Here is a 26,471-nt window from a genome sequence, read left to right as displayed (position 1 = left end):
GGTAACATTGTAAATGTGGATTGGGTGGTAAGATTTTACTGACAACCAATCCCCAAATCAAGAAAACATTGTCTCTCTTATAAGATGAAACTTGAGAAATGATGAAATGATTCCTTTGGGGATAGCAAGCAATTGCAGGAGCAAACAGTAACATCATACTGCAAGAAAGAAAATAGACAATAAATCACACACAAGCTCTAGTTATGTAGAGCTGTAGGAATGAAATTAAGCTTTGACTACTATGGCTTTCTGAAAGCTAAAACCAATATCAGTATTTTTGTACTGAAAAATGTTTCTCCATTTATTTCTCCATTTCACCAACAATTATAAGAATTGAGTGTTTCTCCCACTTTGGGCAGGTTGGAAAAGCTTCTGAAACAGCATTTACCCCATAACAGGACCCTGTGCTAATTAAATTATTTTAGGCTTAACAGCTCCTCAAGGCATAGTGACCCAGCTCATTACATAATTGATTTGGCTTAAACTATAGCCCTTTATAATAAATCTACCACTGTTTACACAGAGAGGGCAATAGTTCACCTGAACATGCTGTTGGGGTCGACGGAGGCCAGCCAGTAGCTGTAGGAATCAGGATAGTAGTTACAGGTTCCTCTGCCATGACACTCTATGAAGGGCACCTTGTGAAAATTTTCCAGACAAGAACCAGGGGAAACCAAGGGCTGGGAGGAGCCCTCTGCACCAACACCTGTTTGCTAGGAGGGGGGTTGAGAAGCATTGATGAAGGAGGATACATACAGGGAGTTGAGTGCAGTGGAGAACAGTGCCAAATTGAGACAAATTTAGAAAAGCCCAAAAGAGAAAAGAGAACATAAAATATAAAGACAATCAAGATAAAATCCTCAGATAAAGCTGATAGAAAGCTATTTCTTTACCATGACAAATGAGTATCCAGTCCACAGGGACTCCCAGCCTCGTGGACATTCTGGGGTCTGGGTTGTCTGGCTGTGGATGGCTATGGCATTGGTGGTGGATTCACACACTGAACACCTGAATCAGAGAACATGTTTGCACACATAAAAGGCACACCTAAATCACATTAAAGCTACCACTAACAGAATTTAAAACTTTTTGACTTGGCAGCCACTTGAATCTATTTTGGTAGGGCAGTGATAATAAAACGTGTCTGTCTAAATGGCTACTATGATACTTGAAGACAGCTAATGCAAAATGAATTCTGTTACCGTATGGCTATCCTGATTACTCCAGGACTGTAATAACTTCAGGTACAGCAAGTTTATCATGCTGCGCAGAGCCTAATTGAAGAAATTGTGAGTATGTGTGTGTTTGTATGTATTTCTCTATTACCTGCTGATGTAAGTGGCAAGGTCCGGCCCTGTAATGGGAACCATGCTGGGAGGTACAGGCTTGTCAGTGGACAACCAGTAGGAGTAGTCGTTGCGGGAAGCATAGCGGCAATTAGTTTCCGTGTCACAGAAGAGGAAGGGCATGGTGGTAAAACGAGGGAGACAGCTTCCCATGGTGCCTGGGAGGCAGCGTAAAGTGATCAAACAGTCAAACTAACAAGATCAGAACAATGTCATTGTGTCAGCACAACTGACTTTAAGTGTGTGTTATTTTACGCTGCAGAGTCTGCATACTACTTCCTGGCATATAGGTTTCCGTGCTCTCACCGAGGTCTTGTCCATGAGCTCTCTCGTTTCCGTTGATGAAGAGGAAAGAATAACCAGAGTAGATGAGGCTTGTGCCTCGAGGGCAGTCAGGCACATGGATGCTCTGACTGTGTCTAGCTATCATGAAGCTGTCAGCCAGCGCTGGGCCACTGCTGCCTGGAATCCCTTGAGGACCCTGTCGGCCAGATTGTCCAGGGCTGCCTTGTGGACCTGCCCCAGGACAAAAGTCATTAACAAACAAAAGCCAGCATAATGAAGTTCCAAATGGCAGCATGTGGATGATTTAAATAGAAAAGCATGCAGTAAAAGCAACATCACAGTGTCATCACACAAGGGCTGGATGATGTAAACAAAAACAAACATTAAAAATCTTTGGCCAAATAACTTCAATACTGATATTTTGATGATATTGTTTCAGTGACTGACTTGGTACTTTCATAAGATATTTACACAAAGAAAATAATGTGAATATGATGACCAAACAGGTAGAGGTAAATAATAGAGCAGGTATAAAACTACAACTTTTAGAAAAAAATGTATCTCTTTTCTTGAATGCAGTCTTTAAAACCAGGTAAACATAACACTTATTCCATATCATGATATTATAATATCCCAAAGATCATATAGTCTCATATCACAATATTGATATAGTTTTTATATAGTCATACAAGACTCATACATCACATTGTGTCATACATGTACCCACATGCACACACCCGTACATAAACACATGCATGCACACCTGGCTGTCCTGGTGGGCCTTTGTCTCCTTTACGACCTGTAAACCCAGGTGGGCCTACTGGACTGGACCCAAGCACTCCCTTTGGGCCTGCAGGACCTATTGGGGAAAGTGCCAATATAAAATGTCACAGCAGGAAAAAACACCCAGTTTGATATTTTTTAAATTGTGGAATTCATAAATATATTGCAAATTCCACATTAGTTCAATTTGACGTTGTGGTTGTTTTAAGCAGAATGAATGCCCAGTAATTAGTAAATAGCTTGCAGTCTCAATTTACATATGGAACTGATTTAATAAAATGGAGTAACCACTTTGGAAGCTTTATCTGCTTTACAGAAGACAATTAATTTAGGATGAAAAGTAGCAACAGATCTTAAAACCATAGTGAGGATATTTGATTGAGGTGGAGAGGGATGTGTGGGACCTGCAGGGCCTGATGGTCCAGATGGTCCGGTGTACCCTGGGGGTCCTCGATTACCAGGGGGACCTGGTAAGCCTGGAATACCGGGTTCATATACAGCACTGGCATATACTGGTTCACCTTTCAAACCTTTGAAAAAAAAAGGACAGAGGAGGAATCGTTCGATTGTTCTGTCCCTTAAAATACTTTTGGTCATTGGTTGGTGTTGTGGAGTATAGGAGAACTGTAAACAAGAAATTAGTGTGATAATAGTGCTGGACGGGTTCTCTGTCAATGATGAATGAAGTGATGTATCTCTGTGGCAAGAGATAACTTATGAATAAGATGGAGAGTGGTATAAGTTCGACAGTGCTTTGGCTCAGGGTTGCTGAACAGTAAGACACAGAAATTTCAGACTCACCTGGTGGTCCAGGAAAGCCTTTGATCCCGGGTTTACCGGGTGGGCCTGGTGAGTATCCAGGGTCCCCCCGATCACCTAAAGCAGCACAGTTATAGATTGGACAATGAAGCTTTGTCTTCACACACTATAGCTCAAATTATTGTCAAAACACAGATTGTGTTGTATCATAGGCAGGAAACCTATCATCATTAATCTCTTGTCATTTAGTATAGGCAATAGGGAGAATGAATGTGTATTAATCTATTCTTTGTGCCACTGGCATTTCATTGCAATTGTGGGAGCATAAATCAGTCATGGACTACTACCTCTCTGTAACCACAGATCTGTCTTTGTCTGGGAGTGAGTACAATTTCTGCTGTTAATCTATAGTCTGAAATTGAGATGATAGATTACCAAGGTCTCCTTTGATTCCAGGAGGACCAACATCACCTCTTGGTCCTGGGTCCCCAGGCCTGGCTCCTGGCTCCTAAGGAGACCAATACAATGATGCAAGGTTAAAGATCAGTCTTAAGGTGCTGCAAAGTTTTGAAGACTCAGCAGCGTATACAGCATGGGTGACAACTTTCAGATTCAGCATTGTTCTGCTGCTCCCCTGTTGCGGACCCTATTAAAATTGATTTTTTTTTTTTATCTTAGTTTGGTCAAACTGGCAAATATTTTGAAATATTTTAACATGATTAAAACATGTTGAGTGCATTTATGGCAACATACATTTTGTCCCACAGGCACACACACATGCAAATTATGCGTGTGCACACTCACACACTTGAATGGAAAACAACTTTTGTGTTGAAATGCATTTACAGATGAAAATCCCACCTCTTTCATGATATTATGGAGAATACTTTGAACTTAAAGATTACATAACCACAGTTGTTGCATGCCAACATTGTGAGTGAGTGTTCACTTGTGTACTTCACACAGTTAATTTTACTGGGTCAGTCACCTCTATTATTACAGTATGTGACTCACTGTTAGTCCTGGAGGACCTGGATCTCCTGATAGTCCAACAGTACCTGGGCTCCCTGTTGGACCTGGGTCCCCTCTGTCCCCTTTTAAGCCAGGAAAACTGGGCCCTGGAGGACCGCGTAAACCTGGCAAGCCTGCATTTTGACAAGATTGAGATTTCTAATAATGAGGATAATTACAGTAGAATGCAAGAAGTGATTTGAATCTTATTGGGATCAAAGTCAAGGGTCATGGTCAGATTTATCAGTGACAGTGGTATGTTATGTCACTACCAGTCCTCACCTGGGCTACCCTGGATTCCAGGATGGCCACGATTGCCTTTTGGCCCAATACTACATTTCTCTCCTGTTCCTGGTTGTCCTTTCAGACCAGGGAGTCCAGGTACACCTGGTGGTCCTCTGTCTCCTATTGGTCCAGATTCTCCTGTGACAGACCAGCCAGGAGGACCAGGGTTTCCAATTGGACCTAAAGCAACAGAAAACCCATTGATGTCAATAAAAGTGACAGTCAACACTGAAGAACAGGACTGACTGTGTTTGGAAAAAAGGTAAGAGTCTAGAAATTTATTTCCTTAAATCTCACCTGGTTGACCTGTGTCCCCACGCCTACCAGGAGGCCCTCCTAACATAACTGTAGAGGAAAGGAAGGAGCAGGTGAGTTATGGCTGTAAGAGGGGTCATGCTCACTGGGATAGAAGACTGTTCCACATACCAGTGGTTGGGACACAAAAAGAATGAAAGCAAACAAGATCTCTAACATAAGTGATCTCAATGATCGGCTGTTCATTAATGATTTGATTTACCAGTTTCCCCTTTCTGCCCCGGTGGTCCAGGGAATCCATCTTGCCCCTGGTTGCCTTTAGGACCTGGGATCCCAGCAACACCTGGCAGGCCTGGCTTACCTGAGGCAAAAAGGCAATCAACAAGACATGAACGTGAGATTTGACAAAAATAAATACATATCAAATATAAAAGAATGAAATGTGATACAAATCAACTACAAATTATTTACTTTCAAAGAGATTCAGTATAAAATATACAACTCATTCAAGGATCTAGTCTATTATAAGTATTTTTATAGCATAGATTACAGTACATTACAGTATGCAGTTTATTACTACTGAGGGTTTTGATAGTCTAGTGTAGTATAGTGTATTTATAATTATTATTATAATTATTATTATTTTTCATTTTATATTATCAGGACTCAGATTCAGACTTAAGGATTTCAAGAAACATTGCCTGGAGATCCGATGGGACCTGGATATCCTTTACTTCCTGGAGGCCCATCTGAACCCTGAGGGCCTGGTGGCCCTGGTGGACCTGGAACAATAGGTGGGGGTGAGAGGTATAGACAGCATAAGCAAAAACTACAAATGATAATACTACCCCTTATCTTCACTATGAAGGTTATCAATGATAGTAACCATTGTATCCAACAGATCCTGGGTTGCCTTTGGGTCCAGGGTATCCTTTATGACCTGGGGACCCAACAAAACCAGGTTCTCCTTTCTGCCCCTTCTGCCAGATGGTTTTTCCAGGTTCACCCTGAGAACAGGATGAAGAATAAGGGGAAAAGAGAGAAAGAGACAGATGTAGAGAGACTTTCCCCATCTAAACATTGCACAAAAAGTAAGAAAATTTGTGTTTGGTAGATTATTTCTTTGTTGTAACAATGCTTCTTGGCAAATCTTATACCGTTGGAAAGCCTGTTTCCCTTTTGAATGGTGCCACACTTATAAGGACCATGCATTTGTGGGATGAGCAGCAGAGCTGAGTATGTGGGTTGCGCCCATGAAAAATTTGCCAAATCTTCTCTGCCAAGGCCAAACAGCTTATTCTGCCATTGACTCTTGTTTGGTGTTTGGTGGATTGGATGACTGAAGTTTGAAGAAACAAGACATATTGGCAATTTAACAATTTATTCATTTATCAAACAGGAGCCAAATGTGGCACCATTTAAAAGGGAAATAAACAGGCTTTCCAACGGTATAAGATTTACTGCCAAGAAGCATTGTTACAACAAAGAAATAATCTACCAAACACAAATTTCCTTACATTTTTTGCGATGTTTATAATCAAAAATAACCACAGTATATGACTGTGTACTTCATATTTCAATATCTCAGTAAATTATATTCATAAAATCAAGTTTCTATCACCGTGTCATTTATAAAGCACACAAAACTTCTTAGATGAATTATCAGAACCTTCTGTCCACGTTGTCCTGGAGGTCCATATCCATGGTAGTTTGGCTCTCCTTGAACTCCTTTGCAACCCCTTGGACCTTGTTCTCCATCTGGACCTGGTCCCCCAGGAAAGCCTTGATCTCCCTTGATTCCCTTTGGGCCTGAGATGATAAAACCAAATATTTCATTAGTTATGGTAAATGAAACCTTCAGATCTATATGTGCACAGTAATTCTTGTCCAGAATTTTACATTTGAATTCATATGAAAGGGTGTATGGGCCTTAGGTCCGATTGTGGGTCTTACCTGGAGAACCTCTGATTCCTGGATTTCCTGGGTCTCCAGCAGGCCCTGAAGGTCCCTCTGAGAGCACTAGACCATCAATACCAGGATCACCTGGGGGACCTGGTCACACACATGCGCACACACACACACACACACACACACACACACACACACACACACACACACACACACACACACACACACACACACACAGTTATTTTATAGTCAGAATTTTGGGTAGTAACCAATATAATTAGGAAGATTATATGTGCACCTCTTGGACCAGGGCCCCCTGAATGTCCTTGCACTCCTTTCAGTCCTTTGGGTCCAGAAATTCCAAAATCTCCTCTAGGACCATCAGGACCAGGCAAACCTGAAACAGTACACTCGCTGCATTGAATATGATTTCCATTGCATCTTGAGTACTATAAAACAGTGAGACTGGAAATTGTTCTACCATTGCAGTAGAAGAAGGTCTGAAACAAATTAATAAGAAACAAAAGCACAAACGCAGGCTGGCAGCATATATGGGACTTTAAAGAATGTACTGCCTTGCTTACCAGGCTGCCCAGGTTCCCCTTTGGGACCCAGTATGTTGAGTGGTGGTGGTGCTACAGGCCCTGGAGGACCTATGATACCTGGGTCCCCATCCATGCCTGGTGACCCCCGGGAGCCTTTGTTTCCTTTTGGGCCTTGGGCACCTGTAAATAGTCATGGAACATTAAATCCAGTGTAACTGTGAACCACAAGTACCATGACAATGAATCATAAGCAAGAATTGGTAAAACGCTCCAAATTGCTACAGACATGGCTGACATGGAAATTTTTCTAAAGACCAAGGAGTTCACCTTCACTTCTTCAATAATTTTGTGATATTATTGTCAGAGCATGATCATTTACTTGTAGGTGTATGTGCGGATGTGTGGGTGCACATGAGAGTTTGCAAGTGTAACCTCTTTGGCCAGGTGGTCCCACAGGTCCAGGAGTTCCAGGGGGCCCATATCCTGGTCTCCCATCTGGTCCTGGGTCTCCTGTCGCTCCTGCAGGAGTCCCAGTGATACATTTAATTACATAAAGAATCTATACCCTGCTATATTTCTGGAAATGACATGTAGCTCTGAATACAAAAGAGGATTGTTGGAGCTGTGTGAGGATTTGCAGTAACACAACTTTTCTATATTTAATGATTTAGATGCTGCCTGCAAAAAAAGCCAACATAACTAAGAAAAAAATATTTTGTTGAGTGCTGTGTAGTCGTAGTCGTAGTAGTGAAGTAGTGAACATTTTTGAGAAATGACAGAAACAAAAATCAAGTACCTGGAATGCCAGGCAGGCCATCTTTTCCCCTCACCCCGCTTGCCCCAGGAAGCCCAGGTATCCCAGCTATCCCAGGATGTCCAGGTGGACCAGTGTCACCGACTAGGCCAGGCTGACCAAATCCTGGTAAACCTTGGTCCCCCTTCTCACCAGGCTGGCCATTAAAACCTGGGAGAGGGGAGAAAGAGACAGAGAATATGGAAGAATTATAAAAAAAAAAAAAAAAAGCACATTCCAAAGAAGAAATGGAGGAAGTGTGGAGCCATAAAACTACAAAAAACAAACAAACAAACAAACAACAACAACAAAAAACACAACTTGCTTTATTTTGTTGGTGGCCTTTTTATTTTACAGCACCTTGATTAAGTATATGGTTTGGACCTGACAATAACATAATAACAACATACCTGACTTTATTTTACAGCCCTGTTTCATCTTACATATTGGGTATGAATGTTTTGACCTTTACAGAGCACACATGGAAAAATATGGAGGAATAATCCTTCATTTTACATTCCAGTATCACATAGGTATGTTTGAATGTTTTTGGTCAATATAGAAAAGTATAAAATGATTCATAAGGATATGCAAAGGATCTGGTAAATATGTGGGGGTAATCCTTCCTATACTATACATTCTGATTTCAACTTACACAGCTGACAATGAAAAACATCACATGGCTTCAGTCCACACTGACCTGGATGTCCTGGATGCCCATCTGGTCCTGGTAGTCCTGCCGGTCCAGGTACATCACCTTCACAGTTCTTATCAGCAGGTTGTCCTGGAGGCCCGACAGCACCTTTACTCCCTGTGAATAACATAACATAAAGCAATAATTGCATGTCTCTCTCTCTCTCTCTCTCTCTCTCTCTCTCTCTCTCTCTCTCTCTCTCTCTCTCTGTCTCTGTGTGTGTGTGTGTGTGTGTGTGTGTGTGTGTGTGTGTTAATGTGCTGATGTGTGTGTTTGGATCAAACTCCAGCATTGTGTTTTTTTTTTTTTTTTTTTTTTGTACCTTTTTCACCTGGTAAACCTGGATTGCCTGGGAGTCCTGATTGTCCACGGTGGCCAGGGGATCCAGGATCTCCCTGGGGCCCCTGAGCGCCATCCACCCCTGGAGGTCCTGGGGGACCATCATGTCCAGCATGTCCAGGGCCACCATCGCCCTGACAATCACACATACACATCGATCTCGATCATTTCAAGGTTACTTTATCAAGTCAAAGTGACTTTATTATCTCCCATGAGAGATTTTTTTTTTTTTTGATAAAAGGAAATTACTGAGGAAAAAAATCGACATGACCCAAGAAGACATATTTACATAAACATTTAAAACACTCTTTCTCTCAGAATACATACCTACTGTACAACAATTACAAGCATTCTCAGCCACAATATACTTATCTCACTATTTACATATTCAAGAACCATGCACATACACACTGTGAGTTTAAGAGCTGTCAGAAATGATGCTGAGGAGCAGACAACTTGAGGCTAAGACACCTACTGCAATAGGAACTATCTGTGGTGCTGAAAAGGCTGTTTTTTTCAGTAAAGGAAAATGCATTAACTCCACAATTATTATCTTTCAACACTAAACAAAACTTACAGTAGAATATAATCTACACATGCATCTATTTTTCTGTAATTGAAAAGGATTGGTCTTTTTTGCATCTGCAGTCAATGGTGAGAGCACTGGGATAGGGAGATAAATCTGGCCCACAAATTGTTCTTGCAATTATACTCTCCCTATACTTAAATTCTTGCCTTTACATTTTGAAGAGACTATGTAAAAAATAAATTTCTAGTTCTAACCTTCAATCCTGGAGGACCAGGAAGTCCTATTGCACCTGGCTGACCAGGGTGGCCCCTGCCTGGGAGGCCTGGGAGACCTATCTGTCCTTTTTCACCTTTACAACAGAAAGACACACACACACACACACACACACACACACACACACACACACACACACACACACACTAAGTGATGATACAGACATTATTAACACAAAACAGCTTTTCTCTCATTTTCTCCTAATGGCACATGAATTACCTTTCTCCCCTTGTATCCCTGGCTCTCCAGGGAATGAGACGTCTCCTCTCTCTCCTTTCTGTCCTGGAAAGCCTGGCATTCCTGGGATACCTGGGGCTCCTTGATTCCCTTGGAGATGAAGTTTACCAATTAATATAATGAATAATTCTTCATTTATCTACTATAGGACTATTTAAAACAAATCCATTCATTCATTCATTCATTCATTCATTCATCCATCCACTCATACTGAAGTTACCTGGCAGTCCACTTGGACCAGGCAGACCTTTATATCCAGGTGGTCCAGGGTTGCCTTTTACGTGGATGTGGCCGGACTCCCCTTTCTGACCTAACAATGAAGGATGAAGAGAACAGCGGATATAAGATGTGTGTCTTGCTCATGTATGTGTATGTACAATATCTGTCTATTTGCTGTGTTGCTTTACCTGGAATTCCAGGTTGTCCAGGCAAGCCAGGCACCCCAACATCTCCCTTATTCCCTGGGAGCCCAACAGGCCCATATCCCACAGAGCCTGGTTGGCCAATTGGTCCTGGTCTGCCTGGAGGCCCTGATGGACCTGGCAAACCACGATCCCCCACAACACCAGGGTATGGATACTGACGAGGAGATTGGACATTTGTTACATCAAGCAGTGAAATCACTTATTCTATTCTTTTGTTTGTTGTTTATTTGCAACATTAAAACTTGAAACCAAATCACAAGTGCTGATATTTTGCTCGACAACTGATTATTTTCTTGATCAATAACCCTGCTCAAATGAAAGGTCAGAGGTCAAATAGACAGATATAGTCTTGATTGTCCCACAGGAAATTTGTTTTCACAGCCTGCAACATGCAGAAACATACAGATAGCTATAATGCAACATACAGATATACATACAGACAATTTCCAACCCTCCAATGTCCATAACACATAACCCTGACCCTAACCCTAACATAAAGAGATAAACCTGGGTGTATACTCGATCAGCGAAGCAGTCATTTTGGTGCTGCTATGGTAGAAGGGACAAAACTTCTGCCAAAGCTCCTGTTCATTTCATATTCCTAATATCTGTGGCCTGAGAGCATGAGTGTGAAATGTTTCTTTTCAGATCTGCTTACCGAATCTCCTTTGGGCCCTCGGTCGCCCTTGTGACCTGGTAAGCCAGGGGACCCATTGAGGCCATCTAAACCAGGGGTGCCAGGCTGTCCTGGGGCTCCTTGCTCTCCCTTTAAACCAGGAAAATGGTAGGAGCCTGAGTCTCCCTTTGGTCCTGGGTGGCCTGGAAATCCTGGGAGGCCGGTGCGACCCTTCAGAGAGAAATGACTGTTTATAGGTATTAAAGCACTGTAAAGACAAAGGCTCTCGTTCCTGAAAGACAGGCCCTCTTACTGGTAGTCCAGGTAAGCCTCTGGGTCCTGGAAGTCCTGGATCACCTATGGCCCCTGGTCCTTGACTATAACCTGAGTGACAGAAAAAAAAGAATATCTGTTACAGTTTCAAAAAACTTTACAGTGTTGTCAGAAATTGGTTAAAAATCATTGAAGAATTGTACTTGAAAATGGGCACAGAATAACTTTGGTGTGAGTTGCATTGTTACCAGGAACACCAGGTGGACCAGGAGGCCCCCGCAGTCCTGAGATACTGCCGATACTGCCACAATCATAACAAGTCTCCCCCTTCTCTCCTTTGAACAAAAGAACCATGGAAAAAATGCATTTGATCACATATATTAAATAGTGGTGTCAAATTATCGCGTTAATTGAGATTAATTAATTACAGTCATATTTAGCGCGTTATGTTTTTTAATCGAGTTAATCTAATTTTTAATCTCTATCTTTACTTTTTGTGTTTGGGCTTGTTTAGCATAAGCTGATAGGCTCCTATTGTCAGGCCCGAACTGTACATCGGGAGATTTCCCGAAGCGCCGGCCTGTCACTGGCCCGGTGGCCTGCCCGTCTTTTTTTTTTTTTTTTTTTTTAAACAGGTCGCCGGGCAGGCCAATCAGCTGTCGGTCCGGTCCGGCTGGCCTCACCAGTCTGATCTTTTTTTTTTTTAAGTCAGAGAGACAGGCCAGGCCAATCAGAGGCCAGCAACCTGTGAAGAGGTCAAGACATGATTGGTTTGTTTTGATTAACACCCGCCCCAACAGTCCGAGTCCGTTGTAAACAGGCAGCATGTTGAGGAGGGGGTGTCGCGACTCGTGTGTGTGTGTCTGACTGTGGAGGAGAGGAGAGGAGAGGAGAGGAGAGGAGGTGGAAGAAAAGGTTGCGTGATCGAAGTTTATACATTACCGTATTTATCCGAATATAAGACAATATTTTTTCCATTGAAAATGCCCTGAAAAAACGCCCTCGTCTAATATTGGGGGTCTAAGCGAATACACATGTATTGTGCATATGTAAACCAGTCGGTAGGCTCGCCTGATGCCGCGATTACCGGCGAATGGCCGCATTGCGCAGTCATTGCAGCCGCGTATGAACAAAAATTGATGTGGCAGTAGGCTATGTGTGCGCCGCTCACCTGTCAGATCCGGCAGACCAGACCCGGTGCCGCGCCTCGCCTGATGCCGACTGGTGGCTTTTTTATTCAAACAAGATTTTGTCCATATAATTTTTTTTTTTTTTTTTTTTTTTTTTTTTCCAAAAAAGTGTCTTGAAAAAGAGGGGTCGTCCCCCCGACCCGCATCGGACTGATCTGCTACAATAATGTAATGAATTTAAAGGGAAATACCTCAAGTTGAGGGCTTTTCTCAGCAATTTTAGGTGAGATTAAAAAAGAGATTAATTAGATCAATTAATTACAGATCATAATTAATTAATCTCTCAATTTTTTTAATCTCTTGACACCACTAATATTAAATTCCCTTGTTCTAACTTTGGTTTTCACGTCTTTCCAGTCAACAGCCTGACAGCCTGACTGATTGTGGTGGCTCTGCTGATGCATGAAAGACTTGATACATTTCAAAACAACAATGATAATAAACAATGGTGCACCTACCAAGCTAGTAAAAATTTGGTCAGTGAGTCAAGATGTTTGAACAGACGTCCCACCAACACAATATTGATTAATTACTGATTGTGCAGCCAAGAATCACTGTTAAGTTCCAACCTTTCTTTCCATGCTGTCCTCCATATCCAAGAGGGCCAGGGACACCCTTCATTCCTTTTATTCCTGGCAGACCCTTGGTAAGCCTTTTACCTACAAGCACACCATAATAAAAGTCATTTCATGCAATATTTGTAAATGCCTGTTTTGCACAATTACCTCATCAATTCAAGTTATAAGTAGCAGCAGTGATCACAGACCGAGAGTGGGGTGAGGGTAAAATTCTGTGAAAGGGTAATTTCTGTGCTGAATGGCGACTCAGATAAGGTGCCTACTGCTTTCTTTATAACTGTACCATTTTGAGTTTGAATACAGAAACCTGTGTTGCCTATACTCCCTGCTTTATTTAGTTTATTTATTTATTCTGCCTTACTCACAGTAGACTTTCTGAAAAACAGAAATGCCGAGAAAAATATCTCTTAAGTGTCAGTTCTCTACATAATGAAGGATATATAATATAATAATACTTTGAAAGCCTGCCTTTAAATCAAATTCTGGTAAGTTTTGTAAAATGGCATTTACATTACCTTTTATATAATCTACTAGCAACTTGACCTCTCAGTTTTATTAATACTGTGTATAATCCATTGTAATCAAATATAAACAACTCTGCAATATCAAATAGATTCCTAAAATATCCTAGGTGCCTAGTTATGAAAAAAATATTTCATTTCCATTTTTTAGCAATAAAGAAAAAACATGTTTGATTTAATCTGGATTTAGTCTCATTTAAACCCACACCTTCATTGGCAAGTTGTACTGCTCATTCAGCGGGCAGTACATTGTTTAAAAAAACAAAAAACAAAAATTGAAACAAATACACAAAAACAAAACATAGTGCCCTTAAGGATTCAAGACAAAACTGTCTGCTGCTTCACTTGCAGCAGACAGCAGACAGTTTCAGCAGGCTGCTCAAAACGAAGAGACATTTTCTAATCACTTTACCGACAACTTGGCACACTAATTCAAAAACAAGGCTAATATCCTCAAAAGTAATCACACAGTTAATGGCATGAGAATGAAATGAGATAAATAGATGCTGGCCGAGGTTTAAAATTTTGATTCCAGTCCCAGTAGATGCTCCATAGTGCTGTTTGGTATTTCTCTCAATTTGGCAGGTTTTCATCTAAAGGAAATAGACTTTTTTATCTAAACACCCTGGGTAACAGAGTGAAGTCAATCTATTAAGATTGATTGGTGGAGAGGACAAAACATTTGTGTGGCCTTAAATGCTCACTGCTGACTAATGTATGCTGTTGAAGAGAGGGAAGGAAAGGTATGCCGGTGTTGAACAGACTGCATACTGTATAATTGAAATATTGCATTATAAATGCCCTTCAGACTGGTTACTACCTTTTTACTGTGTAGCTCTGAAGGTAATCTGTGTTGTTGATGCCTGTTTACAAACAATCTGAAGAAGGTAGTTAAGACAAAATGGTAACTGCACTGGAATGTATTATCATAATATAATTCAAATCTGGTAAAGGAAATAAATACAAGAAATATTAGTTTTAGTAGCAGTATTTAGATGGAACTGCTGAGCAGAAGGAGCATTTGCACATACTTCTGTCTTCAGGAGGTCCTGGTGGCCCCTGATCCCCAGGAGGCCCTTGATCCCCAGGATCTCCATCTAGTCCTGGGGATCCTGTATAAATATGCCCTGGCTCCCCAGAGTCTCCTTTGGGGCCTGGAAAGCCAGTGGGACCAAGCGGGCCTGGCACATAAGACCCAGAAGATGCACTGCCTGTATAGGGGAAAGCAAGAAAGTGAAAGACAGGGTCCAATGCAGAAAATGTATTATTCATTTAGAACGGACCTAATTGTAAAAGCCACTGGACTGAATAAATTCTGTAAATGTGTGTTTTGTTAACACACGGAAATACATTAGATTGCTGAATAAAGGACATTTCAGCTTACCGGGAAGACCTTTTGCTCCAGGAAAACCCACAACACCTAGCAGAGGAATAACAACTGTCAACTTTCACTTTCTGTATGTCTTATTTATTTATTTATTTAAACTTTGGGCTGGTCTGCCTCAAGAAAGCAAATAGTGACAACAGCAGTTATTACAGATACGGTCATTGTTGCTTTGGGAGTACAATATGCTACAAGTCTTATCTGTTTGTTCATTTATTTGTTTCATAACAAACCCACCTTGAGCTCCAGGGATCCCAGGTGGACCCAGGGGACCAGGGTCCCCACGATATCCTTTGATCTCTTCAACCACAGGCCCAATTATCTGTAAAAGAACCCCAGGGAACCACTGAGTGAAACCAATGAGGTGGAGCAAGAATGAAAATTGTATTCACCTTCAGAACATACTGCCTAAAAGCACAGAAATCAATTTAGAAATTTAGAAATGTTTCTTCGAGTACAAGATCCGTATGTGATCAGCGTACTAGCCTGTAAGTTTGCCCCTCTCAGCCATTTCTGTAACCATTAATCAAAATGCTAACATTAAAATTAATGGTACTGGCAGTTTCTTACATTCCTATCAAATTAACTCATGACTGAAGTGTAAAATAAGAAATTAGGACTCACCTGTCCAGGGAGACCAGGGGAACCCCTGTTTCCCTTCTCACCCTAAGAATCAGAGTACATTATTACCACTGTCCATGGTAATATACTGTAAAACATACCAGTTAACCACAAAAGACAGTCTATTGTGACTGGCAGTAATTGATTACTGACCTTCTCTCCTGTTACTCCTGGATATCCTGGATCACCACTGAGACCAGGCCTTCCCTGAAGAAAAATATAGATTCAAAAACTGCACGTTGAGTACACTTATAAATCCCCCTACACACACACACACACACACACACACACACACACACACACACACACACACACACACACACACACACACACAGTACCGTAGTATTACCATACCCTACTTCCAGATGGTCCTGGATCTCCATCTTTCCCTGGCTTTCCCTGTATGCATAACAGAGGACAGTTAGACTCATTTCATAAATATACTGTGTTTATCAACATGGTACATTAGCAGCAGCAACATTTAACAATGTATATCATGTCTGTTGAAGTCTTCCATGTCTCTCATGACATTGTTGATCTATGGGAGGAGCAGTCAGTACCAGCCCTTCAGTCCACTGTTAACTGTTTGGATTTGAAAATGCAATGTATTTATTTAGTTTCATTTCCAACTAATGTAGTATTAAACTGCAGTATTACCTTTGTTTGGATATTTCTTTAATTTGTTTTGAGCAATTGAGATCTTTTGTTTGTCAGTTAAGAAGAATTATAAGTCTTATTATTTGTCTTATTTCAAGTCAAAAATGTCTTATTTCTAGTCAAAATATCTCATTACACTTAAAATAAGACATGATCACCTCAGAAGTAAATTGTTTTTAGACAATTTTCACTTGTTTCAAGTGAAAATTCACTTGAAACAAGTGAAAATTTGCTTGTTTCATTGGCAAAATTTGCCAGTGGAAAAAGTGAAAATTCACTTGAAATAAGTGAAAATTAGCTAGAAACAAGAAACAAATTTTGCCAATGAAACAAGCAAATTTTCACTTGTTTCAAGCAAATTTTCACTTGAAACAAGAGACAATTGTCTAAAAACAAGTTACTTCTGAGGTGATCATGTCTTATTTTAAGTGTAATGAGATATTTTGACTAGTAATAAGACATTTTTGACTTGAAATAAGACAAATAATCTTGGTAAGATTTTGAGTTTTTGCAGTGTGACAATAAAAAACCTTTATTGTGGAACCTGATGCCTCACTCTCCTTAATTTGGCTACCTCAATTTTCAGTATGGGCTGTCAGTAAGCTCCAGCCCTCTCATCAATTAGGTTATGGCTATCAATGTCCATTCCACAAACAATACTGGTCAGCGGGACAGATATTATGTTAAATGTTAACCAAGACAGTTCAGAGAGGAGCAGCCTCTGTAGTGATGTCTGGAGATGAAGTGCTGTGAAAATACACACCATGTCCATGTCAGTCCATGATTTTAACCATAAATCATGTAGATTTGAATTAATACTAATGCATAGTGTGGGTGAGGTCCATCATCTTGGGTGGCTTTATTGGTTCTCAGAAATTTCAGTAAGACTCAGATCCAAGGAAGTCAGACCACAGATAAAGCACATTGCTCTTTAAAATCCTGTATGACATCACACAACTTCAAGTGAAATCACTGATTTTTACCTCAGGGCCTTCATATCCTTTGTCTCCCTTAACTCCTTTGATGTGGTAGCCATGGCCAGGGTCACCCTGAGGAAAGATTGAAACACTGACAGCAATTAGAGAGACTTTCAAAGCTAGTCAGAAGAACAGGGATTGGCTTTGAAGATCTAAAAAGTTAGGAGTACATTTTTTTTTTCAGGTTTAATGTGAAACAGCAGAATATTGTTGGTGTTAACTTGAGATATGAGACTTACAGGTGCACCCTTGCAACCTTTCTCTCCAATATCTCCTTGGTCACCCTGTGGTGAGACAAAAACAAGGTTCAACCCTGGCAACCCTTTCAAAATATACATACTGTAGACCTTGGTGAGCTTGAGCTGATTAACATTACCTATAACTGCTATAATATTGCTGTAGCAAACTGGTCTTATCACATCGTGTTACTATACCTTCAACAGGATGGTGCCAGAAACAAACTGCTTAATCCGACCCGGTTGCCCAGGCAGTCCTGGTGGTCCTTTTCTCCCCTAAATCAAACAAATTGGTGGCTCAATTGTTATGAATTATACAAACATGACACAGATATTATTGGGATCATATTAAAAGTAAATAATATGGTGAACCAATGGTATATCCAGACATCTATCTATCATCCACTCATCTTTCAAAATACTTTTAGTGGCTGGTTCTGTCACAGTGGTAATAGAACCAGCCGTGTAGCCCAGGCCTTTTCTTTCCCTCACACCTTCCACCAGTTGAGTGATCACAAGACGTTTCCCAGCTAACTGATTTATATTATCCCTCCAGCACATTTTAGGTCTGTCTTGCGGTCTCCCTCTAGTCGTGCATGGGTGCACGAATCATCTCATTTGACCTGTATCAACACTAAAGAGCAGCAGCTGTACTCTGAGGTCTTACTGGAGTGTTGTGTTTTAAAAGCAAACTAAAGACCTATCTTTTTAGTAGGCTTTAAATTAGATTAGATTAAATTAAATTAGGCTTTTAATTAAAATGTATTACACACCCCCTTCATCCCCTCACTGTTGCTTGTTACTGTGATCCCATTATTTTGGTTGGCACTCAAAGCTTGTGACCATAGCTAACTGTTAGGACAAAGAGTGATTCATAAACATAAACAGAGTTTTGCCTTTCGACTCCATATTCACAGTCATGGCCCTTTTCAGTGCATTACTGCGTCTGCTGATCAATCTCATAGAAACTCTTTCCCTCACTTGGGAATAAGATTCAGTGATACTGTAACTCCTCCACTTGGGGTACATGTTCCCTTCCCACCACCACTGGAGGTGGGAAGGGAAAGACATAAGAACAACATCACCCACAAAAAGCAGGGTTGTTAACATACTGCCATCAAACTGGAAATCCTCTGGGCCTTGTACCTTGATATCCTGTCCATGTATATCATCAATAAAAGACAGGGTACACACTTGTCAAACACAGTACAGACTGGAAAGGCAAACTCTCATGTCTTCTCAAGCTGTCCTAACATCAATGTGAGAAAGAAAAGGTGTATCAGCCCTGCCAAATCAACATAAGCTGCAGCTGAACTGAATGCAGATTTTTCTGATGGCACTTTGGAGTACCACTGAAAGTTGATGAGTCGAATTGGAAGTCATATTTTTTTTTTTTTTTTTTCATTTACTGGGCATTGCAATAATGCAATAAAACAAGACACATTCTCTTTAAATGATAATATATTACAATGAGAAATGGAAAAATATTACGTTTTTATATCCTTTTAGAACTGGTAGACATGCAGATAATTGGATTAATTAACTGGAGAATCGTGCAGGACAGTACTGAAGCCACTCTGCCCAAAATCAACATGAAAACATGTCACACGCAAGTGCGCAAAATCAATACCTACCTATACTACCAAACAAAAGCTGATGCAGATTCTGAAATGTGTGTTTAAATGTAGCAGTACATTAAAAAAAAGACATTACCTTTGGACCGCGAGGTCCAGGGAAGCCGCTGCTGCCTCCTTGACCCTGTGTGAAGGGACTTGTAAGTTATCTCAGAGGGGAAAAATCTCTCTCTCTCTCTCTGATTCTTTCTATATCTATATCTGTCTCTCTCTTTCTCAAACACAGTCCAACAGTGGACACACAGGCATGAGACCTAAAACTCCCAAATATACAGAAATACAACAAAATACCTTAAAAATGCACCTGCAACCTCTCTCTTTAGTATTACCTTAGATCCTGGAGGCCCTGGGCGGCCAGAAAGTCCCTGGTCAGAGAGAGAAAAAAAAGTGCAAAGAGCAATATCAAGCTTCACATCATAAAATTTCCATTGGACTAGTGTTGTGTGAACTTGTGTGAACTGCTGTGTGCAGTGAAGACAAACAAGTTGACTCACGACAGAGCCCCGTGGTCCAGCGTCTCCTGGTAGTCCAATATATCCAGGTACACCTGGTCTTCCCTGTAATACACAGTCATTTGCCTCTTGACCTCACATATTAGTATTAGTGGCTTATATAAAATGTCTTCAGTTACCATGAAAAGAAATATTATTATTATTATTATAGTAATAGTAGTAGTAGAAGAAGTAGTAGTAGTATTGGTATTATCATTATCATTATAGTTAATGTTATCTACATACTGGGTGTCCATCCTGCCCAGGAGACCCAGGTGGCCCTGGTAATGAAATCACTGATATCTGCGATTCACCCTGCAGAAATGAAGGCATGTAAACACAAAGGTCAAGTCTCTCTTAGAAAAGAGATTTTTGATTTAAGCGAGATTCACTTGGTTTAAAAAACAAACAAAACAAAAAAAATAACACTCAGTTTAACACTGAAGTTAACACTACTGAATTAAGTATTGAATGCACTAATCATCAGCATGATTTTAACCATGAACTTCCTTATGATGTGATGAAAGTCCAAAATTTCCATTCTACTTCCCATGCATGTATTTTGGTACTAGCAATTAAACATTAACTGTTCCCATCACTCAGTGACAACCCTGAGAATCAGCTTTGAGAAAGAATATATTTCTTGTAGCTGATAGGACTGGGGAGACAGACCTGATAACAAAGCTTTACACAAGTTATTGGTCTTATGAAGACATTGGTACATAATGAGCTGTGGGACCAGGGTGAGACTGAGAAAGCACTCGCGAGTGTAGCACCATGTTCCTCCTCTCTAGGGCATCAAGATGCTGTTAATATACTTCTTAAAATGCAGCCATTATTGAGCTGCTCTGCAGTTTCACATCTCTTGTACTTAAATGCCCACCTACCTTAGGTCCAGGTGGTCCTGGTGGACCCTGTGAAATAAAGAAAACGGCTGAATCAGTTTGTATTTTCAACAACAGAATTATACCCTGGCTGTACTGTTTGAAGACAATATTATGCAATAAAAATTGAAATTTGTGGATAGTGTAACAAACTACCACTTGGTATTTGATTACAACATAACGGATAATTGTTTTAAATGTGTGTCTTACTGGTTGTCCATTATTGCCATTGGCCCCAGGCAAACCAGGGGGTCCATCTTCTCCCTAAGAAGATACAATGTGTTTACCTAATTTACTGACCAGCTGAACTACGCTGAATATGAGAGCTGTGGAAATAGAGGAGTGTCTTTCACAAAGAGTGGATATTAAGTTCATCATTCTACCATTTATCAACTGCGTAACTGTATAATATTAACTAACTAAGTATCTAAATTAGCTAATTGCAGAACATGAGTATGTAACACTTTCTTACATCTGTTCCATTGCAGCCTGGGGCCCCTGGTGAGCCCTGAGGCCCCTGTAAACCTGGCACACCCTGATGGAGAGGACCAGCAGACATTAGCAGGTAGCAGATGTGTAAAAACTAAACACATTTAGGAAGATAATTCCATGATAATCGATACACATGATACACACACCCAAACATGATACATACACCCACTCACTCACATAATAGTACAGATGTACGGTAGAACAGACTGAGAAACTTTACCGGTAAACCTGGAGACCCAGCAAATCCTTCTTTGCCCTGGGGTCCCTGTAAAGATAATAACAAAATCATGTTTTTCAAAGGGTGTACAGGTTGAACAGATGGATGCTATGTGTAATGTTTTCTCATAGACAGTCATAAAGAACGGTCATGTTACCCGACTGCCTTTGGGCCCTATAGGTCCATCATGGCCAGGGTCACCCTGTGAAAAATAGCACAGTTATGAGTCAGTCTAGATGGCTGTCAAACTCAATCACTAAAGGGGCTATATTAAAAAATCACAACCAATTCAAGGACCAAACAGGGCACCATTTACTGAACGTGTTTGACCCAAAGTTGTCACTCTTTTGATCAAAATATGAGCTGTGTACAAATAATGTAAAATTCACACACAAGTATGAACTTTGTATGAAACATACAAAATATCTAAAACATCTAAATACAAAGTGATTAGAATGGAAAATGACATGACGAGTCCACTGCACCACTCCTTTTTTCTGATATATTGGATCTGCTGGCCTACCCTGAATCCTTTCAAGTGACTAAAACTTGCATAATTGAAAAACAAAATAAATCAGTCAACTCATATATTGTTTCAGAGAAATATGTCTGATGTTTTTTTTTTGTTGTTGGTTTTTGTTTTTTTTTACTCATACATGCATGTCACTGGCACACAAATTCAACTAGAAATACAACTATCCTCATGATAAATCATATGAGTAAGTTGGTCAAAATATGCCAAAGTATTTCAAAAGTCAAAGTTCAAAATATAGGCAGGTTGACTTGTGATTACAAAACAACAACAAAACAAAACAAAACACACAAAAGTAACTGTCTCAGAATGTGTCACAAGGTCATATATTTTTTCATTATGACCACATCAGCTCAATATATGTGACAAACAATGTTGTCCTTATTGCAAACAAACAGGTCCTCGACCTCACACCTATCTTGAAAAAGAAAAAATGACATTGTTTTTGGCTGGCTCACTGACAGACTAGCTAGATAATTATTGTTTTGATGGAAGCAAAGTGGGCTGCTGAGGAGCTGGTCTGGAGGAGGAGGAGGGGAGCGGCCATGCAGGTGTTTCTTGGTGTTGATAGCACAGGACGTTGCAGTGCATGTTGGGGTTTGTAGTATCTGCACTGTGAGCAATATGAAAATGAGTAGTGGGAATAGAAAATCAACTGTCCTCTTGCGGGAGGTAAGTGTGCCATGACCCTGATCTGGCCTGATAGATGTAGTTAGGTATTTACAGTTACACAGCTTGGGCTCAAGGATGTTGCAAGGATGTTGGATTGTTGCCTATGCTGCAATCCTGGTAGGCTTTGAGACAGGCTTGAATACAAAATTCTGAGATATTTCTGCCATGACACAGCTCACAAGTGAAGAATGATGCAGGTAAAAAGCTCAACCTTTACCTTTGGTCCCATCGGCCCAGCATGACCCTCTGATCCTGGATGTCCTTGTGGCCCTAGGGGACCTGGATCTCCTGGAAAACCTTTGTCTCCCTGTGTGTGTGTGTGTGTGTGTGTGTGTGTGTGTGTGTGTGTGTGTGTGCGTGTGTGTGGTGTTTCGGGATGAATACTGTCAGTAAGCATCAATACACAGTGAAATGTAATAATTCTATAATAATGACACATACAAGACACATTTATACCTTATTATCTTTGATTACAGTAACACGATTTTGCAATCAAAAGTCTTTAGTTTGCATATTTAATTGCAACTGCACTCACTGTGGAGGTCACAGGTTTTACTGCATGCTTGCTGAACTACTGCTGCATTTATGTTTGTTTTGTCTGTATAGCATGAAAAATAGAACTGTCTTCTGTAATAATATGGAATTAGACACAAGATAAACGCATGAACATTCCCTTGAAAATATTAACATTTGGTAATGCATGTAAAGCTCTCATTTATGATTCATACTTGATTGGCTAGCCCTATCATCTGATAGATTTAATACTGCACTTGGTGGAAATTACTGTACACAGTCACAGCTTTTGTTTTTGCAATCTGTCTCTGGTGTCTGAACTAAATTAGGCTAAAGAGGTTTCATGTACCCTTCTCCCACTTGGAGCTCATTGCAAAATGATTTACACTGAAGCACAGTTTCTCTCGTGGTTTTCAAACCAACATGAAGGATCCTGAAGCATGCTCAATAAGGAGCTGTTTATGTTTTGTTTAACTAAGATCTATGTTGGCTCAGCCCCTGATCCATCTAGCTTTCTATTGGACAACTGCCTTTGAAGCACTTAAGCATTTTGATTGTGCCTAGTGTTGTAATGAATGCACTTTGTAATGCAGCTTTCATGTTGGACTTCAGTGCTTCTCTCTGGGCCCAGCCTGTCTTGAAAATGACTCAATGGAACACTCTGCTTAATAGATGTTAAATAAATAACAGTATTCATGGTATAGATGATACAGGCAATTTTTATGTGATTATGGATGCTAAATTGACTTATGTAGGTTATTAAACACATAATGTTTGGCATAGATGAAGAACATGATCTCAATAAGCCAATAAAATATTATTATATTTATGCAAAGAGTTTTATTAAGTTTTATTGGGTTTATAGTATATACACATGTAGGTCCACTTACTCTGTTGCCTTTCACTCCATCACAGCGGCACCTCGAGTTTCCAGAGCACACACACTAGAGAAAAACAGTGGTTGATATTTCATCAGATGCTTATGGTAATATCATTCCAAATCTACTCGATAAAATGTAGGGCATTGTGTATTCATTGTGCATTAGTGACGGTCTAATTACTTGTAATTACTACTTACGTTTTTAATTTAAGTCAATCTGTTACAGTCCTGTGTTTGTCTTTGCTTTACATAATGTCTCTTTGTTTCTCTCTCACTCTCTCCACTTTACCATGGGGAGAGAGTGTGGCTTAATCAAAAATTGATGATAAATTGGATTTTATGAGTAACATTTTTAATCAAGCTCTGGTGTGGCCTCTTTTTTTTTTTTTTAATCAATATTCAGTTGATGAACCTTTCAAAAAAAAAAAAAAAACTACAAATGAACCAAAACAAATTGTTTGAATAATAATAAAATTTATCAAATGAGTAGGTAGCTCAACAGGTAGAGAGTGTGTTTTTTCCACACATTTTGCAAATCATTTTGTGTTTAACTCTGGCCATATGCAATATGCACTAACATAAAGAAAGATGCAAACCAGCAACATCAAGGAGTGAGCTCTAACTGTGCCATGACTAATATTGTCAGTACATCAAAACTTCACATGCTTTTTCAAAATGTATTCTAAATTTAATCTGAATATATTTTTTTTTCTTTCGGTATATTCACTATTAAGACAGTTATGCTTTCTCAAAGAATCCTGCCCAAAGATGGACACAGGATCAGGCTCATTATACTTTTTGGGCATTTGCTGCAGTGATCACAAATGTCCACTAGCTGGCTGCAGAGTATCACATCGAACTACAACATGGTATTATTTTTCATTTGGAACTAAACGAAATGTGACAAAAATACATAGCTAAACATGAATAAATAGACACAAACTGTCATCAAAATAAACTGTTCAGCATCAGACTTAAACAAGACAAAACAGAGCGTCCCACGCTGACTATTCCCATTGCCAAAGGCAACATTCTACATAACTTTATATGACTCATGCACCCAAAACCAACACAATTTTTCAGCAAAGCGACTGTTTGTTTGGTTATTTATTTACCCATCCATCCATCCATCCATCCATCCATCCATCCATCCATCCATCCATCCATCCATTCATTCATTCATTCATTTTAGATGGTCAGTGGGTTTGTGCTGAGGCTTGGCCAAGATGGTATTCATTTTAACCCAAATAATAATAATACATTTTTTTAAGCTCTCTGGTCTCTTCTCATCATGATGCTATTTATCTTCAATACCTTAAGCATAATGTTTTACTAATATGCTTTGAAACCAACTCTCTCTCTCTCTCTCTCTCTCTCTCTCTCTCTCTCTCTCTCTCTCTTTCTCTCTCTCTCTCTGACAGAACACAGATACACAGATGCTTGTTTTCGCTTATCAACTCCATCAGCTCCCATGTGATGACATGATGGACCAACTCCCTATTAATCTAAATATCCCATCCAGTATGTGTCTCTTCAGACTAAACAGTCTCCCATCAAAAAGCCAAGCAACCTGGCTGAGTAAAGAACAGTGTACATATGTCTGCAGATCACAGACTAACACACCAGCTTATTTATCGTCCATTTCCTAAGGATACAAGCTGTTTGCAGATAAGCATAGACACTACACTTACAAATAGATCACAGTGTTGTGTATCAAAAACTGGGTTGAGCAGTGTACATGACACACTTTATACTGCACATATAGGGTCTATAAATACACAAAGTTGTGTGTTCTGATTTTGCAGTACAAAGTCATTTTCCAAGAAACAGCATTATCGTCAGTGATGTGGTGATGTCCAGGTAGGTGGGTATACTATGAAGTAGATGGGTAGATCACTAAAGAGGAGGTGGGTACACTCTTCTATATATTTAAATTGTGTTTTGGCTGATAGGTGGGTATACTTTAAATTGCCAGAAAAAGAGGTGGGTATACTCTAGCTCCACCACATTAATGATTACAGTGGATGAACAACACTGTATTGTGATGAGTGTGTTTGTGTGTATGTCTGTGTTTGTATATGAGTGGGTATGTGGGTGGACACGTGTCTGTGCATGTGTATGTGCATGTGCGTGCATGTGTTCCAGAATACCATACTGAAATTATTTGGTTCATATAATTACATATTGTGCAAGCCATGTATTTGCCAAAGGTGCAACTCTATACAGGAGAAAACTGAAAGTCAGTGTACAGTACAAAATTAAAGGAAACATACTGATACAGCACATTAGTAAGGAATGACAAAGACTGTGCTTACATTTTTGGCCTCTGTGCCAAGCAGCATCACAACACACAGGACAACAGGAACCAAACACGCTGCCCCTCCCATGTCCTTTCCTTCTCCAGTTTGATGAGCAGCTCCAGAATAACCACAGAAACCTCTGACCTGGTTAATGGTGCTTCACCTCCCGTTGACTGTCCCACAACAAGGCCTCACATCATATACGTTCACTACCGCAGCTAATTTTGGGTCATTGCTTCAGTTTCTCAGCTTCAGAGTCTCCTACTGGGTTCCAGTGCCTTACCGAACAGAACTGCCCTGATAAGTTGTTGACCCTGAAGTGGAAGGCGGGCTGAA

General features: G+C 40.2%; 1 protein-coding gene across 1 annotated transcript in view; it reads right to left on the bottom strand.

Moving 5' to 3' along the window:
• Nucleotides 1–26,452, bottom strand: part of LOC115374704 (collagen alpha-5(IV) chain-like) — a 27,242-nt gene extending 790 nt beyond the window's left edge. The window contains exons 1-51 of the mRNA XM_030073763.1: nt 26,151–26,452; nt 23,846–23,899; nt 22,660–22,749; nt 21,396–21,440; nt 21,242–21,286; nt 21,002–21,064; nt 20,740–20,793; nt 20,533–20,559; nt 19,892–19,960; nt 19,649–19,711; nt 19,484–19,519; nt 19,234–19,278; nt 17,719–17,796; nt 17,524–17,568; nt 17,291–17,356; nt 16,005–16,049; nt 15,804–15,857; nt 15,654–15,695; nt 15,267–15,351; nt 15,030–15,065; nt 14,677–14,856; nt 13,116–13,205; nt 11,605–11,691; nt 11,397–11,467; nt 11,126–11,314; nt 10,450–10,621; nt 10,263–10,352; nt 10,025–10,132; nt 9,787–9,881; nt 8,987–9,137; nt 8,671–8,781; nt 7,974–8,141; nt 7,610–7,696; nt 7,217–7,357; nt 6,931–7,029; nt 6,678–6,776; nt 6,394–6,533; nt 5,611–5,731; nt 5,426–5,506; nt 4,987–5,085; nt 4,767–4,814; nt 4,467–4,649; nt 4,188–4,318; nt 3,609–3,681; nt 3,216–3,290; nt 2,819–2,944; nt 2,395–2,490; nt 1,653–1,862; nt 1,327–1,504; nt 894–1,008; nt 541–713 (exon numbers count right to left, since the gene is read on the bottom strand). Of these exons, the coding sequence (XP_029929623.1) occupies nt 541–713; nt 894–1,008; nt 1,327–1,504; nt 1,653–1,862; nt 2,395–2,490; nt 2,819–2,944; nt 3,216–3,290; nt 3,609–3,681; nt 4,188–4,318; nt 4,467–4,649; nt 4,767–4,814; nt 4,987–5,085; nt 5,426–5,506; nt 5,611–5,731; nt 6,394–6,533; nt 6,678–6,776; nt 6,931–7,029; nt 7,217–7,357; nt 7,610–7,696; nt 7,974–8,141; nt 8,671–8,781; nt 8,987–9,137; nt 9,787–9,881; nt 10,025–10,132; nt 10,263–10,352; nt 10,450–10,621; nt 11,126–11,314; nt 11,397–11,467; nt 11,605–11,691; nt 13,116–13,205; nt 14,677–14,856; nt 15,030–15,065; nt 15,267–15,351; nt 15,654–15,695; nt 15,804–15,857; nt 16,005–16,049; nt 17,291–17,356; nt 17,524–17,568; nt 17,719–17,796; nt 19,234–19,278; nt 19,484–19,519; nt 19,649–19,711; nt 19,892–19,960; nt 20,533–20,559; nt 20,740–20,793; nt 21,002–21,064; nt 21,242–21,286; nt 21,396–21,440; nt 22,660–22,749; nt 23,846–23,899; nt 26,151–26,222 (4,901 nt within the window). The 5' untranslated portion in view covers nt 26,223–26,452. The remainder of the gene's footprint in view (nt 1–540; nt 714–893; nt 1,009–1,326; nt 1,505–1,652; nt 1,863–2,394; nt 2,491–2,818; nt 2,945–3,215; nt 3,291–3,608; nt 3,682–4,187; nt 4,319–4,466; nt 4,650–4,766; nt 4,815–4,986; nt 5,086–5,425; nt 5,507–5,610; nt 5,732–6,393; nt 6,534–6,677; nt 6,777–6,930; nt 7,030–7,216; nt 7,358–7,609; nt 7,697–7,973; nt 8,142–8,670; nt 8,782–8,986; nt 9,138–9,786; nt 9,882–10,024; nt 10,133–10,262; nt 10,353–10,449; nt 10,622–11,125; nt 11,315–11,396; nt 11,468–11,604; nt 11,692–13,115; nt 13,206–14,676; nt 14,857–15,029; nt 15,066–15,266; nt 15,352–15,653; nt 15,696–15,803; nt 15,858–16,004; nt 16,050–17,290; nt 17,357–17,523; nt 17,569–17,718; nt 17,797–19,233; nt 19,279–19,483; nt 19,520–19,648; nt 19,712–19,891; nt 19,961–20,532; nt 20,560–20,739; nt 20,794–21,001; nt 21,065–21,241; nt 21,287–21,395; nt 21,441–22,659; nt 22,750–23,845; nt 23,900–26,150) is intronic.
• Nucleotides 26,453–26,471: the final 19 nt, after the last annotated feature.

This window comes from Myripristis murdjan, chromosome 17 (genome assembly GCF_902150065.1).
Source record: "Myripristis murdjan chromosome 17, fMyrMur1.1, whole genome shotgun sequence".
Lineage (NCBI taxonomy): Eukaryota > Metazoa > Chordata > Actinopteri > Holocentriformes > Holocentridae > Myripristis > Myripristis murdjan.
Note: the sequence above shows the minus strand (reverse complement) of the source record. Positions and strands in the feature narration are given on the sequence as shown.